Raw genomic sequence first — 20,721 nt, forward strand, 5'->3', positions numbered from 1 at the left:
GACTGGAGGAGGCATTGAACCAGCGCGTCGGCCAAGAGGGCCCCACTGGCTGCACGCCAGGCTGAACATGCCTCCTCACCACATTCAACCAGCTTTAGACTGCCCCGCCTACCTCCATTGAATCCGCGCGTGTGCCGGCAACACGTCCTTCCGCGAGCCGACCGACATTTTAGAACACAACGCCGGTTGGCTCCTCTCGTCTGCTCGCTATTTAAATGAGGCCAGACGCCTGGCAAGAACCGCACCACACCGCCGCTACCCATATCCTCCTGGCCAGGCTTGCAGGAGGTTTGTGGGTCCACTTTGGAGATGCCCTTATATGAAGAAAAACATGTGAATTGTGGATCTACTTATACCTGGACAATAAACTCTTTTCCCACATGGATCAAATCAACTTCTCATAGTTTTGCTGCCAAGAATCATGGCTTTGTTAGGAATGTGGATGCATTCATTTAGGGTCGATGATTATTAGAAAGAATCCTACCCATGAGTCATGCTACACATGTGATCTTAATTCTCTTGTTGAATGTGTTCCTAGATGTAGATTTCATCAATATAAGAGGAAATGAAACAATAATGTATTAAAATGGATAATCAAATTGGAACCTATATTTTTGTCTGTTTATTTGAAGTAATTCCTCAGTTCATAATTACTTGATGAGTTTGTCCTAAGTCAAACTTTTTTTAAGTTTGACCAACTCAACGAAAATATAAATCTATGAAAACAAATTAGTGTATTACAAATATATTTGCATACTATATTTTTTTATGTACAGCTTCAACACTTTTTCTATAGATTTAGTCAAACTTGAAGAAGTTTATTTAACTTAAAGCATACCCAAAGTTTTAAGTAATTTGGAAGAGATGAAATATGCTCTATAATCTTACTAATTGTTTCCCTCCATAAGATAGTAGGATCATTCTATCATATATTCCAAATGTATGGCCGACTCAGGACAGCAATGATTGCACAAGTGGGAGCTTAATAATTCTTTTTTTTCCGAGAGTACGCCAATGGCGTACCTTAGCTTTATAGAAGGCAGAAAGTATTTACAAGAGGTTACACGGGGTCGGCATCACACATCGATGCATCACACCCACTCCACTCCACTCTCAAAAGCGACTACTCACAAAACGTTGACACTCCCGAGCCTCCTGCCGATTTCCATAACTTTAACTCTTGGAAGATGAGTTCCATGGTTCCTTGAGCGTCCCTTACATTTGCATTCCCGAATACTCGTGCATTGCGCCGCTTCCAAAGTGTCCAGCAGATCAACATGATGAAGGAGTCAAATCCTATTCTGTTGGCTTTGATGATCCTCTTCCTACTTGTCTCCCATCACTCTTCCAATCTAGACTGGACCGAGGGAAAGTTTGCGTGCTCGACCCCAACTTTGGCAAAGCAAAGATACCAGAGGTGCCTTGCGAACACACATTGCAGTAGCAAGTGATCCACCGTATCCTCCTCCTGGTCACAAAAATAGCACGGTGAGGTTTCCTCTTGCAGGCCATGTCTAAGTCTTCTATCCGAGGTCCAGACTCGATATTGTACTGCCAACCACATAAATATTTTGCAGGATAACGGCGCCCAGCTCTTCCAAATCCCTTTATATGACTGAAACCGGATCCCTCCCTCACAGAACATTTTATAAGCCGATGCCGCCGTGTATTTCCTGTCAGCACACCACTGCCAAACGACCTCATCCTCTTGATCCAGAGACGGGTGCACCTCAATCAGCACTTCCCATAATTGGATGAACTGCGCCAATTCATCAGTGGACATTTCTCCTGGGATGTCCATAGTCCAAGCATGGGAAGACAATCCCTCCTTTACTGCTCTCTTGTTTCTCACTTTGGTCTTTACATTGGCCACGATCAAGGGCGCTACCTCCGCAATGCAAGCACCATTGATCCATCTGTCCTTCCAAAACAGAATGCAGGAGCCATCTCCAAGTTTCCAACTGACTAGGCTGTTGAACGCTTGCTGCACATTCCGGTCTGGCATCAAACTGAGCCCCTACCATGGCCGAGATCTATCTGTTCTTCTTCACCACTCCCACCGTAAGCGAAGTGCCAGGCCGTGTTTGCCCAGATCCATCACTCCCAGCCCTCCAAGGCATTTTGGTTTGCACACCCTCCGCCAGGATACCACACACTTGCCTGCACTTACTTCCTCCGAACCTGCCCAAAAGAACGCTCTGCAACTCTTATCAACCTTGTCCAATGCCCATTTAGGCGCTTCAGAGACAATCAGATGGTGTATGGGTCTGGCTCGCATAACTTGGTTGACTAGGATGAGCCTGCTTGGCCTGGTGATCATTCCTCTTTGCCAGCCTGGCAAAATTTTGATAGCAGCGTCCACCATCGGTTGCTATTCCGATCTTTTAAGTTGTTTGATGCTCAACTGCAGACCTAGGTATTTGCACGGAAATCTATCGATCTTCCAAGGCATAGCACTTCTAACTAGATCTTCATCGCCTTCCTCGGCTCTGATCAGAATTGCCGAGGATTTCACAAAGTTAATTTTAAGACCCAAAGCCACGCCAGAGATGTGCAGCACCTCCTCCACCAATCTAATGTTTGTCCTTAATGGCTTGATAAACATGACCACATCATCCGCATAAAGAGACAGGCGCTATAAAGGGCTGCAGCAGTTCATCTTACTTAGGACTTGAGCTTCATGAGCCTTCACCACAATCACTGTCAGGACATCCATCGCAATCACGAACAACATTGGTGAGAGTGATTCCCCTTGTCGCAGCCCACATGCATGCATGAACTTCTCTCCCGCACACCCATTGGTCACCACTCTAGAACTCGCAGAAGAAAGCAAGATCGCCAGCCATGAAAGCCATCTCTCCGGGAAGCCCTTGGCTCGTAGCACCTCGAAGAGAAAGGGCCACAACAGAGAGTCAAAAGCTCGCGAGATGTCCAGCTTGAGAAGAACACCTTTCGCTTTCCTCTGATGCAATCTCCTGGCCATCTGCCTAACTAACAGAAAGTTATCATGCAGATTTCGCCCTTAGATGAACGCTGATTGATTGACTTGCACCAGATCTCCCATGCGTGGTCTGAGCCTTGTCGCCATGAGCTTCGACGCCAACTTTGGCAAGTTGTGAACCAGGCTTATCGGCCTAAAATCATTAATATGACAAGCATCAGAACCTTTCGGGATTAGAGTGATCAGTGCCTGATTCAGCCTACCAAACCCGTGCCCATTGTTAAGGAACAATTTGTGCAAAGCTGCCATAATATATCCCTTGATGATCTCCCATGCCTTTTGGAAAAAGATCCCAATAAAGACGTCCGGGCCTGGCGCTCTGTGAGTCGGCATGTCTTTAATTACAGCCCAAACTTCCTCCTTCGTGAAAGGCAAAGCTTGCTCGGATAGGTCAAGGGCTGCCAAGTCCAACGTCTCCCAGTTTAGAGTGTGTTCCCTTGCATAATCCTTGCCTAACAAGTCCTTATATGCCTTGTAGAAAGCCTCCTCTTTCCATCTTTGGTCCGTGATCACGTTCCCCTCCACAGAGAGAGCTGGGATAAAGTTTTTTGCCTTCCTTCCATTAGCAACCAGATGGAACAGCTGCGTGTTTGCATCCCCCTCGCCAAGCCATCGAATACGCGAGCGCTGTCTCACAATAGTCCTTTCAAGTGAGGCCAATCCCAACATTAAGTGCTTGAGAGTATTTCTTAACCATCTCTCACCATGAGAGAGCAGCCTGTTCTTCTGAGCACGGTCCAGCTGCAAAGATCACTAGTTTTGCTATGGCAATCTGTAGTTTAATGTTCCCTATTTTCTTCTCGCCCCATGCCGTGAGGAACCTAGCTGTGTTTCTCAACAGAATATCTAGACGATGAAAAGGATAGGTGATGTTATTGTCACAGACCCAGCACTCGCGAACAGCATCCAGGAATCCATCCAGCTTGACCCAATATAGCTCGAATCTAAAGCGCCTTCTTGGGTGTGAGTGTTCCTCTAGCGCAAGATGCAATAGGCAATGATCGGAAACGGCAGTAGAGAGATCTTGCATTACACAATCTGGATGATCAAGCTCCCAATCTACTGACACGAATGCACGATCAATCTTCGTGAGGGTGGGTACCTCCCTCTCATTACTCCAAGTGAACTTGCGCCCATGAAGAAACAACTCCTTGAGTGCATTGTTGTCAACGAAGCTCCGGAATTTTCCCATCATCCTTCTATCCAACAGCGAGTTATTCTTGTCCGACGCCCAAAGGATGAGGTTGAAGTCACCAATCACTAGCCATGGTCCTGGACAAAGCAGCCACCTCTCCGTGAGCTCCTGCAAGAATGCAATTTTCTGCTCATTTTCCTGTGGTCCGTATACCACAGTGAGCCACCACGGTGGCCCCTCCCTAGGATAGACATACCCGGTTAAGGAGAAAGTGTCTAGCGCAAAGTTGGAGAGGTGAACTCTAGTGGAGTCACACCCCACAAAAATGCCACCCCTAGTCTCCGAAGCCGGGAGGTAAGCAAATCCATCATAAGATGGACCTAAACATTGCATTATCACATATTGGTCAACTCTCTCAAGCTTAGTTTCGAGAATACATATTATCGCGACATGAATGGTGTCAACGAACTCCCTCAAGGCTTTCTTCTTAGCAGGGCTATTGAGACCCCTAACATTCCAACAAACTAACTCTTGTGCGATGTATGACATATGGACATGTGGACTCGCTTGTCAGAACCAGCCCGCTATCGGACTAGGGCCTCCGTGGCTTCCATCTCGCATGCCATATCAAATGGGACTGCCTTTCTGAAGATAGCAGCAATGGCACGTAGCTGCTGTTCTTGCAAAGGGGAATCGAACACCGATCTGAGCAGTCCCACTGCATCATCCGAGACCGCCAGATCATCACTCGATACACCCAGCGTGTTTCGTAGAACTGCCTCAGCCGCCGAGGCCTTAGACTTCCTGGCTCCTCCCGCTCCAACTGAACGCGTGGTTCGCCGGGGTGTGAAAGGATCTTGGCCTGGCCGCACTCCCCAGGCTCCCACAATTTCCTTCAGAAGAGGCGGCGCAAGTTTCTTTAGCAGCCCAGCACAAAAGGATTTAATGTTCCCCAGCGCCACCAACTCCTTGGCCGATGATTGTTCGGCCGCCTCCTGATTAGTCGGATTGCCATGCACCACCAACATCCCTTCATGCACGTCCGGTTCTTCCACCACCACCTCGCACGTGGTCACATTATCCACCTGTGGCTCCTGCATTCCCGGTTTCCTTGTGCCCATTCTCCCCATTGGACATCCGCTTGCAATGATTGTATTTGCCAGCTCCGGGATTGGCGCCCATCCATTTGCTGGGTGCACTGTTGGCATCTCCCTCGGGCCCAGGGCCTCATGCATGCACTGGCGCGTTAGGGCTTGCACGTCTGGATAGTCACTTCCTGGCACAGAAGGAACCGCGTGCTCAATCATCTGCGCCTGTCCCTCCAAAATCAGCTCCTGCGTCTGGACCGCATCATGTGTGTGTGGCCTGGTCCACCACCTCATTGCCAGATGTCAAGACCGGCCCCATCGCTGTCTCCAAAGCCGCGCCCGCGACTAGATTCCCTGCCTGTTCCACCAGCAAAGCCGCTCTCTCTACCTCGGGCCCCGCCAGTTCACCCACCACCATATCTGCCTTGGGATTGGGGGCGTGAGTGGCCCGGTCTAGCGGTGCTTCCAGATTGGTCCTCCTGTCCGCTTCGGCTTGGTCGCTGGTCATGCTGCCCACCAACTCGCCTCGGGATCCTGCGGCAATCTTTCCAGTTGTCTCCTCTACTGGTCTCGCCGCTTCCACCGCCGGAACCAACCCGTTTGAATTCCTGGTCGCACCAACGACTGTCCTTTGGTGGGACCCCACTGATCCCAACGTACCCGAAGAATCCGCATGCGTCATGGGGGGCAGGCGCCAAGCCGATGGCCCCACCCGTCCTTCCAGCGCCTGACGGTACGATCTTCCCGCTCCGCCGCTGGTTCCACCGGCCGGCCCTGAGCTTCTCCGGCCAGCCCCACGGCTATCACACACACCCCTCGTCCATGGCTGCACTACCCAATCACCACCAGCGGCAGACCCTCCAGAACTGCCCGGCAAGCCGCTTTGCCTACTGCCATCATCAGAGTTCGAGTCCCTGCGCCACAGCTCCGGCGCATTGAAATCCCGCATCCTGCCAATGTGGATAATGCTGGATACTCCAGCAGCTGCCTGAAGGACTGACGACGCGCGGCCGGGTCGAACTGCGCCGGCTCAGGCTCTGGCACCCAAAGGCGCCGAAACACCGAAACCTCCTCCGGATCCACACACCAAGCGCGGAGCTTGAACAAGGATAAGTCTTCACGACTCTCTGTCTCCAGCGCAAGGCTGTCAATCAAGCACGCATTCCCCAGTAACTCCGCCGCCGTGTCCCTCGTCCACGCATGCGACGGCACCCCTTCGATCAAGACATCCACTTGTACACGCATGATCTTCGACTTAGCTTGAGCTTGACGCAGCCAGGGCTTGATGTGAAGCTGTACTCCGCGAAGCTGGACTGCCGGACCTGCCAGAGCTTTGTTCCTTATCTCATGAGATGCAAACACAACCAAGAAATTCTCTGGGAAGTACTTGTGGACGGAAAATCGATGCCGCGGAATGTCCAGACAGGCCGAAATCGCTTCTGCCGCCTCCTCGCATGACACCAAGGGCCTGGATCCGCCCACATAAGCCACCACGGCAAGCTGCAGCCGCCGCTCCAGGTCGTCCATCCCCGGCGACCGCTGCAGAATGCAAACCTCCGGCGAGGCCGGCAGCCCCGCATCAGGAGCCGGTACCATGGAAAGGTGGTTGGGCGCAACTGGCGAGAGCAGCACCTGAGGTGCGCCCTGCCTAGGCTCCTGCAACCTCCTCACCATGCCCGCATCCATCTGCGGCAAGCGCCTGGCCCGAGACACCTTCTCGATCACCGCCCTCCGGAGTTCATCCTCCGAGATGGGGCTGCGCGACATCGAGCAGTGGGAGGAGACGTGCCCCGACAGCCCGCACCTGATGCAGAGTGGTTCGTTCTTGCAATCTTGTCTCCGATGCCCCTCCTCGAAACAGCGAAAACAGAGCCCGTAAAGATCTGGAGGAATCAGCCTCCGCTCCGAAGAAGAAGGGGACTGGTGCCGCCCCTGCGCACCAGCCTCCTGCTGGCGCCGGAACGCACGCCTGCGCCGCCACATGGCCTTGCGGGACGGCCCCGGCCTGTGCCAGCCCGCCTCCTGTGCCGGAGCCGCGACCTCCGCCCTGGCCGCGCCGCTCGAGAGGGAGCGAGCCGAGCCCGGAGAGCCGGAGAGCCCCAGGCCCGAGACCACCGGACGCTCCCCGCGAAACACCGACGAGACGGAAGGCGGGCTGCGCGAACCAGATGCCATGAGGGAGGGGACGCCTGCACCGGAGCGGCAACCGGCGAGGTGAGGTGTACGCCGGAGCCGGAGCGGCTACCGGCGGGAAGAGGTGGACGCCGGGGCCGGAGTGGCCTCCTACGGGGGCAGAGAGACGAGGGTGGGAGCGGGGGCTAGCCTGATGCTTGAAGGTGGAGCTTAATAATTCAGCGCTGAAAACCACACCTAAAATACATTTGCTTTTTCTATGAGGATAGTTCCATTTTATTTGCTAGAGGTTTTCTGCAACAACCATACAACATGAATGAAAAGTCACAAACGTCAACACATCAGGACCAATCAAGGTCCCAATCGAGTCGCCTCCGGAGAAAAATTCCGCCAAAAAAGTAAAAATATATAGTTAAATAAATAAGATCAAACTCCCCTAATCATTTCACCATGTGTCTCACATCACATACACACACGGGCTCAGAGTAGTTATCAGCTAGGAAGATAAATATTTCCACGTGTGGCGAGCCCATTGGATAGGAGGTCCCGACCTACCCATTATTCTCTCGCCCCGTCCTTTCTCTATAAAATACGAGTATACTACTACTACCAGCCAAACACAAAATAAACTCGTAAAATAAAAATAAAAAGGGAGCCCGGAGCGGCAACAAGCCAATATACACAACGCCTCTCGCCGACCTCCCCCACCCCCAGATGCCGGCCACGGCGAGCGGCGGCGCGCGGGCGGAGGAGGCAGCATCGGCGCTTTCGCTGTCTTCCTCCGCACCTTTCTGCATGGGGACGCGGCCGGAGGAGCTCGCGGCCAGGCTGGTGGCCGGGGGCCCCGGCGGCGTCGGCGGGCCAGGAGGAGGATGCGGAGAGGGAGGGGAGGGGGAGCACGAGCGGGTGCTCGCGCTGCGCGAGATCAAGAACCAGATCATTGGGAACCGGACCAAGAAGCTCCTCTACCTCCGCCTGGGCGCCGTGCCGGCGGTCGTCGCGGCGCTGGCCGAGCCCGGCGCGTCTCCGGCCGCGCTCGTCCAGGCGGCGGCCGCGGCGGGGAGCTTCGCTTGCGGCGTGGACGATGGCGCGCGGGCCGTGCTTGCTGCTGGCGCCGTGGGGCACCTTACGCGGCTCCTCGCCCACCCCGACGACAAGGTCTGCTTCCTTCACTTACTTGTTTCCTTCATTTCGTGTATGCCTGCTGGGTTTGGCGGCTCCAAAACTCTATCGGGTTGATTTTTTCTCTCTCGTGGATTTGTTGCTCAATTGGGAAAACATCTGTTGCGTGGAGAAGACCTGGTGGGAGGAAACGACGGCAACCCAGCAACTGCTTGCTGATTGATATCATTGCACCAATTTGGGGCTTGCTAGCAATTGTGCTTGTCCCTGAGCTGTAGATGAAAAAGAGACAGTGCTAACTTAATCAATGTTTTCCGTGGGAATTAGTCTGTACATTGGTGAATGGTATCTCTAGTTAGGATGGAAAAACAATTAGAGGCTCGTGGTGAAGAGTGCCTGGTAACTGTGCCGAGAAGATATTTGCAATCGATGTTTGCAACAAGTGTTCGAGCCGAGTAAGCACTTGGAAATAAATCATGGTTGGCTTGTGAAATTGCCAAAAGGAGAACTTTGTAGTAGGGAATCACTATTGAAGGTTTATGCTTAGAATGGGGAGAATTATCTGAGCCAAAGTATTGCAGAATATGTTAGTTTAGTTAAGGCGAGAGAAACTGGTGGTAGTTGTCATCTCTTTTTCTTTTGTCCTTTCTCTTTATCATTTTTTGGTTGAAATAGTGAAGATATTGCTCATTCATTTGTGGAGAGTTTGGTATTGGGTCAATGGTTAGGTGTGCTGGTGGGCATAAATGTGCTGGAAAGTTGTCTTTTATGTTTGGGTTCGTGATTAATTTGTCTGAACCAATAAACTTGATTGGCTGCCCTGGTTTGAGCATGAATAATTGGTGATGGTAAAACCGTAGCTCATGTTATATGCTTGAGCTAAGAATTTGGCGGTAGGAGGTGATTTCTTGGTGGTTTCTCCATGTACTGGTTTGCATCGGAGATCCTATTGGTCTGTTGCAATGTGAGGATTTCTAGTTCTGCGGGGTATTATGCGGAGGTTTATACCTGACAGTTGGAGGCACCTTAGGGTAAAAAGTATGACATTAAATAAGACCATGATTGCATTCAAACTCGCGATATCTTCTGTAATACTGAATGGTCCTAATCAGATTAGCCTCTTTCCGATGCATCAGACTTATATTTTCCCTCCATGTGGAATGGGTAGAAATCCGAGCCTAATTGTTCACATGATCCATGAACGTACAGAGGGTGAATGATTCTAGAGGAGTTACTGCACATGCAACCCTTTTTTATAGTCTTGCCTAGTTTACCTTTTGTGCCAGGTACAACGTGACTATTAAAGCGGGGAACAGGCCATGGTGAATGAGATGACAAAAGAAAAGCGGAACAAATGACTACTTTTGTAGCTCTCTATTGTCACATCTCAATGTCCTTTCCTAACCACTCTGTCGGGCGTTAATCATTTCAGGACTCATTATGACATGCCTATTAATCTTCCTTTCCCACCTCAGACTACCTAGGAAGAACTAGATATCTTCTCTGTACAGAAGAAATATGCACCGAAATTGGAGCTGAAGAGGATACAAACCTATGTGATGAGGGTTATACAATCGCAACTCCACACATGCCCATTTATCTCATAATTGTTTGTGCTGTGTTGCCCCTTTTCTAGTCCAGTATACAGGAAACTAGTTTTTTCTTCTGATGTTCATAATATGAAAATGTCTCCTCTGCATATTCAGGACATAAATATTGTGTTAGGCTACAATATCCAGTCCACCTAATAATATTAGTTGCTACTCTTGAGTGTTTATTGACTAGCTTGATCCTGAGCTTTTCATTTTGACGTTCTCTTTTGGAAATACAGATATGTTATGATGTCAGGAAACATCCGCATTAGCATATCCCCCATATGTTTAATTATGGTATACTTGTGGTCTCATCTCTCCAACGTTGTTGAAATTATAATGCTCTGTACTCACTAAACTGCATCTTAAAAATCTTGTATTTGTATTCATGTACTTTACTGATGCATGGATGCATAAGAGTTCAGTCCAAGCTCCTGTTTGTTCGTTGGATTCAGGTTATGCAGTGTGAATAGGCACTGTATGTGTTGTGCTGGTTGTTTCATCCTATATTGAATAGTTGTAACCACTGACAATGGTGGTTAATCATTTGGCCTGTTCTAAAGTTTCCACCTTGCTTACAGGTTGTCGATGCATGTGCACGTGCTCTCAGAATGATATATCAATCAAAACAAGCTCCAACGTTTGATGTCAATAATGAGAAAAATATGGACTTTCTTCTTTCCCTTTTGGACAGCGAGAACGAAAATGTTACTGAGCTGGCTGCTAATATTATATCATACTCTTGCAATAGCAATACAGAACAATTAGCACTATGTGGTGCTGGAGTTCCACAGAAACTTGTTAGTCTTTTTGGAGGTTCTATGAATCTACGGGATGCTTGCTTAGAATCTATGACTGCAATCATAAGAAATAACTGGGAAGTTGCTTCAAGGTTTGCATCAATGGATCACGGAAAAGCTTTCCGTTCAATAGTTGCGTTAATACACGATCGGAGCCCGCGCACAAGGCTACTTGCTTGTCTGTGCTTGATTGCACTTGGTCATGCTTCTCCCTGTCATTTTCTGGACAGACAAATTAAAACGAAGTTGATTCTGGTCTTACTTGAGCTCATTGAAGAACCTGGTCATGTGGGAGATGAGGCTCCCTTGGCACTAACTACGCTTATAAAGGACAGTGTGGAACTGCAGAAACAAGCCTTTTCAACAAATGCAGTTGCGAAGCTTAGCAACCATTTGTTAGCAAATACATTGCAGACAAGGCGGGCAGTGACCATATTGCTTGCTTTAGCTGAACTTTGCTCAAAACAAGAAGAGTCAAGATCTCAACTTTTGTCAGGCCAGGTATGTGAAGCTTCTGCAAGATAGTACTTCTGATTAATGCGTTGTTACGTGTTGAGTTCTTAACTGAGGTTCTGTAGAGTCCTGTTATTAGTGCAAATTCATGATAAGACAATACACTGATTCTTGATATTTGACCTCAAGAAAGTGGATGAATATGACGACCCATTGACCCAATATTTATATCTAATAATATAATTCGCTTAACAGGTATCAACATTGATACTTGATGCGTTGAAGCACGATTGTGCGGATATTCGTGTTGCAGCATGTTCATGCCTGAAGAATATTTCTAGGTCATCGAAGGTAAGGATCATGCTTCTTTACATCTCAACCTTTTGTGTTCACCCAAACGACTCAATTAATGTGGTTAATTTGCAGGTGCTTAGTGCAGGCCGCTTATCCTGTGATACAGTTATTGCCCCCTTAGTCCAGCTTTTGTACGACTCATCTACTTCAGTTCAGGTAATGTGAATCAGGCAGTCTTCACTGGAATTATCCCAAACTGGATTTTTACTTGGTTGCATTTCAAATCTTCCTTGATTCTTCCAGAGGGCTGGTCGCTTGAGTGTGTGGGTTTTATCAAAGATGATTGATATGTAATGCTTGGGGTGTTAACTTACCTATTTGTATGAAAATCTTGCCCTCTTTGATATTGTTGATGATCTTTTACTGTATTTGCACTCATCAAAGTACCCTAAGGCTTTGTTTGGTCTCACGGGCAGCACACCCAGGGGAGCAAACCCCCATCGGGGGAGTTTACCTGTCAGCTGGGATCCCCTCCCATGGAAGCGGGAGATTGCCCTGACCATTTGGTAGCAGGCAGGGAGTAATGATTCCTGCCCGTGATTCACACAGCAGAAAATTTCACCATGCATGAATCTGCGGCAGTGGGCGCGGAGATGGGAAGGCATCATCATCCGGAAGCAAAACACTGAGGAAGGGCTTTGGTTGAAGGAGAAGGAGGATGACGGCCTGGTGTCGCCGTCGCGTCGTCGTCGGAGGTGGGAGCAGCTTGTTGGCCGAGGGGAGCTCAGGGAAAGGAGGACGACCGCCAAGTTGTTGCTCTCGCTGGAGGGGTGGCCTGGCGGAGCGTGTAGGCGGATCGGTTGGTACAGGAGGGTTGGGGCGGCGCTCCTGGCGGCTGGACGGAGAAAATTGGGAATCTTCATCCAACGCTGCCGCCTCTCAGTTGCGAGAGCGAGCTAGATGAGGATTTCGTCCCCGACCTCTCGAGGCGTGGAAGTCCCACCCGGGGAAGGGTCGAGGAAAGGGCGGGGGTCCTTCCCCTTTGCACGCGACCAAATTGCGCGGTAGGCTCCCCCGGGTTGATTCAGCCCGTGGATTTCCTATCCAGGGAAAGTAGGGGGATCCCCCCGGGATCCCTGGCAACCAAATTAGCCCTAAGGAAGAAATACTAGTAATGGTTATGCTGTAAAACTACACAGCATGTAAGTAGTCAATTTTATAACAACAATTGTAACTCCTGCGGGTTAACTTAGGAGGTATACCTTTGGTATTTTGTAATTTGTAATGCCCTAGCACTTCCTGGCTGCATTGATGGAGCAATGGTTTGATCATTGGAGCCAACACTATATTGGTGTCAATTAGCTATGTTGTGACTGAAAAGGTTCTTAGGACATCAGGAGTTGATGCTTGATAAGAGTGTCTACTTGTCTCACCTGTGTACTATCTTTGTCACAGATTGCTGCCCTGGGTGCTATTTGCAACATTGCAGTGAATTTAACACCCAGGAAATCGGTTCTTCTTCATTCTGGGGTCGTCTCCCAACTTGTTCATTTATCCAAGTCGATGGATCCAACATTGAGACTAAAATCTGTGTTGGCTCTGAGGAATATTATGTTCCTTATGAATCCCAAGGATAAAGACCTCATTCTGAAGGAGCTAACTGTATCTACTCTCTCAAGCCTCATATGCGGTATGTGTAGATGCCCAGATATGATACCTGGCAACTGCTAAATTAGTTTCACTGCTAATTGCAACATGTTCTGCAGATTCTGAACATTCTGTTCAGGAACAGACCTTAGCGCTGGTACAGAATCTTCTTGATGGATATGTGGATTCTGTTAACTACGTCACTGGTGAAGATGGCATGGTTATAAATGCAATCTCAAGACAACTGAACAGCGCGTCTGCCACAGGAGTTTGCATCCAGGTCAGTTTCCCTTGAACTGCAGTATAGTTGGTTACTTTATCTGCATTTGCTATATTTATTTTACCACATGCATGAATGTAGTTTTGTAGGGAAAAAAGAACATCTTTCTGACAGAATTGCATAATTTTGTATTGCATTTTGCTTTTTAAATGTGTGCTTCTATGGGACATTATTTCATAAAGGAAAGCAAATATCATATTGTACGATGAATTATCGATCTTTCAGTTTCTTCTCTTCAGGGTATGTTGGTGCTTGCAAATATGGCAGCTGGGAATGAATTAAACAAGGAAGCTGTAATGGATGTTACTGTTCCTCACCGGGCAGATCGCATCAAACCATCTTTTGTGGTCAACTTTCTGCAGAGCAAGGATAAACAATTGAGAGTTGCAACCTTGTGGTGCATTCTGAACTTAATTTACCCAAACAGTGATTCTTCATCTACTCGAGTAGCCCGACTCCAAAATGCTGGTGTAATCTCACAAGTAAAAAACATGATAAATGACCCCTGCTTGGATTGCAAGGTACTGCTTTCCCTTCTTAATCTTGGTATAATGCATATTCTTATTTTTTAGCGAGTGTCACGACCACTTTTAGTAGCTATCTAGCTGTTAGTTCTATTCATGTTTGCGACTGCTGACTCGGTTGGGAGCCTTATCCTTAGCTCATTGTTGTCTACTACTAGGATGCATATTATATTTTTGATGACAAAATGCTTTGTCGAAAGCTACTCCTGCAATCTTAGCTGAGCGGATTTAGCTATAAGAATCATAAAAGAACCAACAAAATGCCAAAAAAGAACCCGCTACACACACGGTTGGTAGATGGTAAATATCTGTGGACATCTGAAGCTAACCCCAGAACATTGTTTAGCGTTCATCTAACACCTCAAGATGCTCTTTGTTGTGCAGCTTAGAGTACGTATGGTGCTTGAACACTGCTTAGACAATGCCACTGCCGGTTTCATGTGATGGGTTGGCAAGCCATTGAAGTTTACGGACCACCATACACCATACAGCAATTGGGCAAAGGAAAGCTGGGCGTGCTTGGCACCGAGATGCACCCCATAAGCGCGAAGTCCTTACTGGTCTCTCCCTGTATTGAGCCTATCACAGTAATTTTTTCTCACGAGAACCCGATGGCACATGCCACCTAGAGAACCTGAGCTGCTTGCTTGCGACCTGAAGGCCATAGGCACCAGGTCCAGAGAATCCCATTTTGTAGTGCCACAAGAACCTTTGGGTTGTGTTGTGACGAAGAGTGTATAATCGATCCACTGCTGTTGCTGTTGTAAAATGCAGTTATCTCTTACAATGATCGGTCTGTTTTATTGCCTGATGTGGTCCTGTCTTTTCCAATTGAGTGATGTCTTGTTGCTTGATTTACCTGCTCCCTCAACTTGGTATGCGGCAGCTAAATTATACACGCTGGCAGCGACGTAGCATCCAATCTTGTATTCATTGAGCATTGTACGGGCCATTTAAATCAAGGTGGCTTCCTTTCTCTTTACAACTCTATTTGTAGGTGGTAGATAATTCATTGTTGATTCCTTCTTCATCGAGAAAGACATCCCGTACCGTTGTCATTTCTTATCCTCTTGATATTGACTTCAGATTGGTTTTATGCCTTCTTGGCAAGGCTTTTGAAATGGTCTTGCGTTTTACCTTAGTCATCAGTAAAGGACACCCAAGTGAAAAGTAAAAAAAAAAACCAAAAAATTAGTAGATCATAAGAATAACGCCGGGTACTTGTGCTAGTAGTGGGACCAAAGAAGTCCATGTGTGTAGTTACTTGAGTGGCCTTGAGGCCATCATGATGATTTTGACAGGATGTAGTCCTAAAACTTGTCTCCCGGCTTGACATGCACTACATAGTCGAGCCTTCTTGAGGATGGCATCCTTCATGCCAAATTATATTTGCCTTTGATAAGCTCTCGACTTCAGACATGTCCAAGTCTTCGATACCAAAGCAATCCCAAGAAAAGCCTAGGTATCAAACATGTTTGGACTTTTGGTACACGTGAGAAATCAACTAGATATAGATTACTTTTCCTTATTCTAGTGAAGAACATTTTGAAGACCATTGAATAGGCATCACTAACTTTCAAACTTCCTTAGTTGCGCAACAAACAATAGACTGTATCCAAGAGACATGACATGGGTCCTTGTTTGCAGGGACAAGAGGTTTGGGTTCACGAAACATAGGTGCAATAATGTTCTTAGGAGAAACTTTCTTGGTGGGAAATTGACCACATGGTCCAATGTACTTGCATAGGTATGCCCATTCTTGTCTTTGCTAAGAGTGTGCATGGGATCAAAAATTACAAAGCACCATCATTGTGAGCACAATGTTCCTCAGAGTGAGCGGACAAATTGTACTTTACTTTTCTAAGCACAATTTTTGTCTTGGGGTGCTGCTCATGATCATGTGGTTCTTTTTTCACCTTGTATTGCCAAGGAAGTCCAACACATTCTTTGCAAAAAATGTGACTTTGCATGCACAAGAGTTCACTAAACTTCTTAGTTCTCTTTTGGCACTTTACCACACAATAAGAGAATCATTATTGAACCGAAGTTTTCCACTGATTAGATTCATGATATTGCTTCCTCTTCAGATAACCAAGCTTTAACTTCTTATGACCCTGCACAAACTCTTCAATGGACTCGGTGAGATTTTGGTAACTTGCATTGAGTTTTCAAGCTCCCTAGTCAAGGCCTCTATCGTTGTATAGGAAAACAAGGTTCCCCGGACACACCAAAATGGCCTCCCCAAAACTATTTGCACAACTTAAACAAGTTAAGTTGGCCTATGTTGAAGAAGCTCGGCCTCATCTAGTTGTGGTAAGAGACAATCAAGAAAATCATAAAATCATTCACAAGAGTTGAAGAAACGCTCCGAGTGTAGGTCCCGTGGATAACGGGTACCCACTAACCTCCTACACGCGGGCCACCCTGGCTCATTGTGAGGAACTCTCTGAATGTAGCAACTCAACCTGAGGCTCGCTTGGATTTCCCTACAGGGATTCAAGTAAGGCAAGAGTCTGGAAACCCCAGACGGAGCCTTGGCAAGGCATCACCCTCGCCTCAACTACTTCACCAAGCAAAAGGACTACAATGATGATACATCGTCATTTCCCTAGGGACGATCGAGTCTTATAGCAACCCCTTGGAACGACCACTCCGTCTCGGGACGTGCCTGACCCACTAAGGGGACAACTCTGTAGAAGCCCAGTCCGGCGACTGAGCATGCCGCAAATCTTTACTGCCAACTAGCGGTGGCACCCTGTAACACCCAATATGCGATTATATCCCACATGTATGGAGGCACGACTTATGGGCATAAGCTCATATTAGGCCTGTCACAAGGATGGTTATATCTTTGCACAAACCATGTAATGGACATGAGAGAATACTAGATAAAGGCTTACACTCACCACATGTCTACAACATAATGTTCAATCATTCATACATTCATCCAGAAGAAGACAGGGTCCGACTACGGACGAAATCAAACGAGAAAAAACATAACCACCCATGCTACAATCCCGATTGACCCAACTAGAAGTGTCAACTAGACATCCATAAACGAAACATACATACGACCACGATCCTCGTCATACTCCCACTGGAGCTCACTGCCATCACCTGTATCTGTATCACACCTGTAACTGTTGTAGTAGTAATATGTGAGCCACGAGGACTCAACAATCTCATTTCATGATATCAAGACTAACAAAGCTTATGGGTATGGCATGGTTAAGTGATGAGGTTGCAGCAAGCACTAAGCATGTTTAAGTGACTAACTTACGAGTACAAGAATAGGATGAGTGTTCTACACATATCGCTCGCAAATTGATATGATCAATAAGTGATCCTGAATAATACTTAGGGTTCAATCATAACCCCACCATGTTCTCTTCCCGAACTTCGTCGAAAAGAGACGATCACAGTTACATACGTAGTTGGTGTATCTTAATTGAATTTAGTGTCAAGTTCTTTACAACCGGATATTATAAATTTCCAAGTCACCCATAACCGCGTGCACGACTCTCGAAAAGATTTAACCCTGCGGGGGTGTCACAACTTAGCCCATCATAAGCTCTCACAATCCACTTTGGAAAACCTCAAACTCGAGATAGCCCTAAGTGTCCTCGGAATCCCGGTGCACAAGTTCTTCGTAGAAAGGAAAACTATCCCAATGAGGTCTCTTGGTGAGCCAGATTTGTGTCCAGAGCGCGCACTCTCTATCTATGGGCTCATCCATCTATGCGAAGTGGATGATAGCTTGAATACCATTGAGTTGCCCCGAGGCGGCACCATCGACTATGTGACGCCCGGATAATCAAGCTACAGTAATTCGCTGCTAATGATGCCACATCACCACACTTACTGTTGTTGATCTCGCGATGGTTCAAAAATGATTCAAATGAAAATTTAAAACAAAGGCAAAAATAATATTTCTTCAAACAGAAAAATAAAAATGTTCGAAGTGTTACAAATAATCAAGGGATAAATGTCATGGTGGAACAAACATTTTATAAGGTGTTAAAATACCCAAAAGTAATTAAAATATGGTGAACATAATAATTTAAATGCCTTTTTTAAATGTATAAATTACAAACTATTTATTTAAATGCTAAAACTCAATGTGGCAGTAGGATAAACTATAATAATGAAATTAGGTGCTAGATTTATATTTTAGAAGACTAAAACTAATATGAAACTAAAACAGTAACAATATAGATAAAAAATAAAAAAAATGATGGAACCCCCGGGCCATTTGGCCCACCTGGCACTAGCAGGCCAGCCTCTCCCCTGCGCCCCCACTACATGGCTCTGCAACCGCACCTAACCCTAATCCCTCTCACTCCACTCCTCCATCCCCACCCGCATGATATCCTCGCTCCTTGCCCCCACGACCCAATTTGGACCGGGCACCCGGGCAGCGGACGCCGACGCCGCACAGCCACCTCGTCAGACCGCCTCGCCATCGCCGCCCCACCATCGCCTCCTCATCCTCCACCCCGACGAGGTCCATCAAGCCTCGCCGCTCCCCATTCCTCTACAACCGCGGGTGAGGAACCCATGGTACTCCTCCTTCCCCATCGCTCTCTGCTCCCGCTCAACGCCCGCGGCCACCGTGACCTGCCACTCGCTCTGGCCTGCCCCTGCTCCGCCGCATCACGCCATGGCTGCCTCGCCGCTGCTCTTGCTCCCGCGCTTGAACTGCCTGCCGCCCTCACCTGACCGCTCGTTGCTGCCCTCGCTGCAGTGCTGCTGCTGCCGCTACCTACGCTGCTGCTCGCCACCGCTGCTAGCTGTTGCCGCTCCCACCACTGCCTACCGCGGCCGCCGCCGTCCGCAACTGCCTCTTCCCCATGCCTCGCTACGTCCGTGCCAGCCCACGCGCGTCCTCCGCTGGCTTCGTCATGCGCCTCCCCTTCCGCTATCCCGCACTACTGTTTTTCCCTAGGCTGCCGCCCCGCGCCGCCTGCCGCCGCCTACTACCGCACACGTGTGCCCGAGCCCAGCCTCGCCACGCCTCGCCCCAGTCATTGCCAAGCGAGGCCGCCGTCGCCTCGGGCCCCTGCTCGCCATGCCCGACCTCCCTCCTCGGCGTCCACTGCAACGCTCCGGCCACCCCACGCGACTTCCCCTTGCTCCGGTGCCGTCCTCGCCCGGTCACGCCATAGCCCCACCCTGCGCCGCCGCCCCCTGCTCCGCTCGTGCCTCGCCCCTCGCACGCCCACTCCGCAGCCGCCCTACTCACCGGCGGGCCCGTTTGGGCGACGCCGTGTCCGACGCCCGCGCCAGTTGGGCGCTCACGACCATGCCCGCTAGCGCCCCGCCCGGTTGGCCCTTGGGCCAATGACAACGGGGCCCACTCCCCTGAAATGAAAATGAAAATTTAAAAATAAATAAATTTAAATTAACTTAATTAATTAATAAATGAATTAATTAAGTTTGCTTAATTAACTTAAGATTAATTAACATACAAATTAACTAACTAATCCTGTTAATTAGTAATCAGTGTATGACAGGGGGCCCCACCCCCTGTTGACCAGTCAAACATTGACTAGTCAACTAGGTCCCGTGGCCCACATGTCAGCCGCAGTGTACCCTGCTGGGTACACTTTGTGGGTGCACTTATCATTTTGTCTTTTAGTTTTGAATTAAAATAAATTCCAAAAATGAATAAAACTTTGAAAATTAATATAAAATAATCCATAACTCGGATGAAAATACTTTGTACATGAAAGTTGGTCAGAACGACGAGATGAATCCGAATACGCAGTCCGTTCGTTTGCCACACGTCCCGAACATAGCAAACATGCAACCGTCCCCCTCCGGTTCGTTTGCCGGAAAACGTCAAACACCGGGAATACTTTCTCGGATGTTTTCCCCCTTCGCCAGTATCGCCTACTACCGCGTTAGGGCACACCTAGCATCGCTCAATGTCATGCCATGCATCGTCATGCATCTGTTTGCATTGTATTCATTGTTTCTTCCCCCTCTTCTCTTCTGGAGACTACGAGACTAATGTCGCTGCTGCCCCGATCGACTACGGTGTTGATGACCCCTCATTCTCATCAGAGCTTCCAGGCAAGCAAACCCCCCTTGATCATCCTGATATCGCCTACTCTTTCCCTCTACTGCTTTCATTAGAGTACTGTTACTGCTTTCGGATGATCCTATTCTGCCGCATAGCATGTCCTTGTTACTATTGTTGATACCTTTACCTACATTCCTAAATGCTTAGTATAGGTTGCTAGAATGTCATCAATGGCCTTACATACTTGTTCGTCTGCCATGCTATACTATCGGGCCATGATCACTTCGGGAGGTGATTGCGGGTATATACTATATACTATTACATACTTATGTTACTGTTCGGATATGGGGGCTCCGCCCTTCCCCTATTTCTGCATTTCATTCTTCTATTCCTTCTGCTTGCTTTTCTAGTTCAGCTGCTCATAAACTAGATCCATAAAACTCACTCAGCTACTGTCTTCTTTCTATAATTGGTCTCTAAGTCCAAGTAATCGATAAAGTATAATCCTCTTCCCAGCTCCGCTACCTCCTTTCTACCGAGTATGCTCTACTTGATAGAACATATTTATCAATAAATAAGTGCATTACTATATTCACAGCTACAAACTAAGCCTAATTTCCAATATGT

The 20,721-nt window shown here is 48.0% G+C and overlaps 1 protein-coding gene and 1 pseudogene across 2 annotated transcripts; one reads left to right on the plus strand and one right to left on the minus strand.

Moving 5' to 3' along the window:
• Positions 1 to 5,902: 5,902 nt before the first annotated feature.
• Positions 5,903 to 7,399, minus strand: LOC147975620 (uncharacterized; annotated as a pseudogene).
• A 563-nt stretch (positions 7,400 to 7,962) lies between these two features.
• LOC125551365 (ARM repeat superfamily protein) lies at positions 7,963 to 14,880 on the plus strand. Of its 2 annotated transcripts, XM_048714569.2 has the most exons (8): positions 7,964 to 8,515; positions 10,653 to 11,372; positions 11,580 to 11,675; positions 11,751 to 11,834; positions 13,074 to 13,308; positions 13,385 to 13,545; positions 13,785 to 14,066; positions 14,454 to 14,880. In XM_048714569.2, the coding sequence occupies exons 1-8, from the start codon at positions 8,072 to 8,074 to the stop codon at positions 14,511 to 14,513; spliced, it is 2,082 nt and encodes a 693-aa protein (XP_048570526.2). In that variant the 5' UTR covers positions 7,964 to 8,071; the 3' UTR covers positions 14,514 to 14,880. The 2 variants fall into 2 exon arrangements, with proteins under 2 accessions (XP_087374398.1, XP_048570526.2); XM_087518272.1 differs by having other exon boundaries at positions 7,963 to 8,515; positions 11,580 to 11,834.
• Positions 14,881 to 20,721: the final 5,841 nt, after the last annotated feature.

Source organism: Triticum urartu, chromosome 4A (genome assembly GCF_056163025.1).
Source record: "Triticum urartu cultivar PI428250 chromosome 4A, HENAU_Tu73, whole genome shotgun sequence".
In the NCBI taxonomy this organism is placed as follows: domain Eukaryota; kingdom Viridiplantae; phylum Streptophyta; class Magnoliopsida; order Poales; family Poaceae; genus Triticum; species Triticum urartu.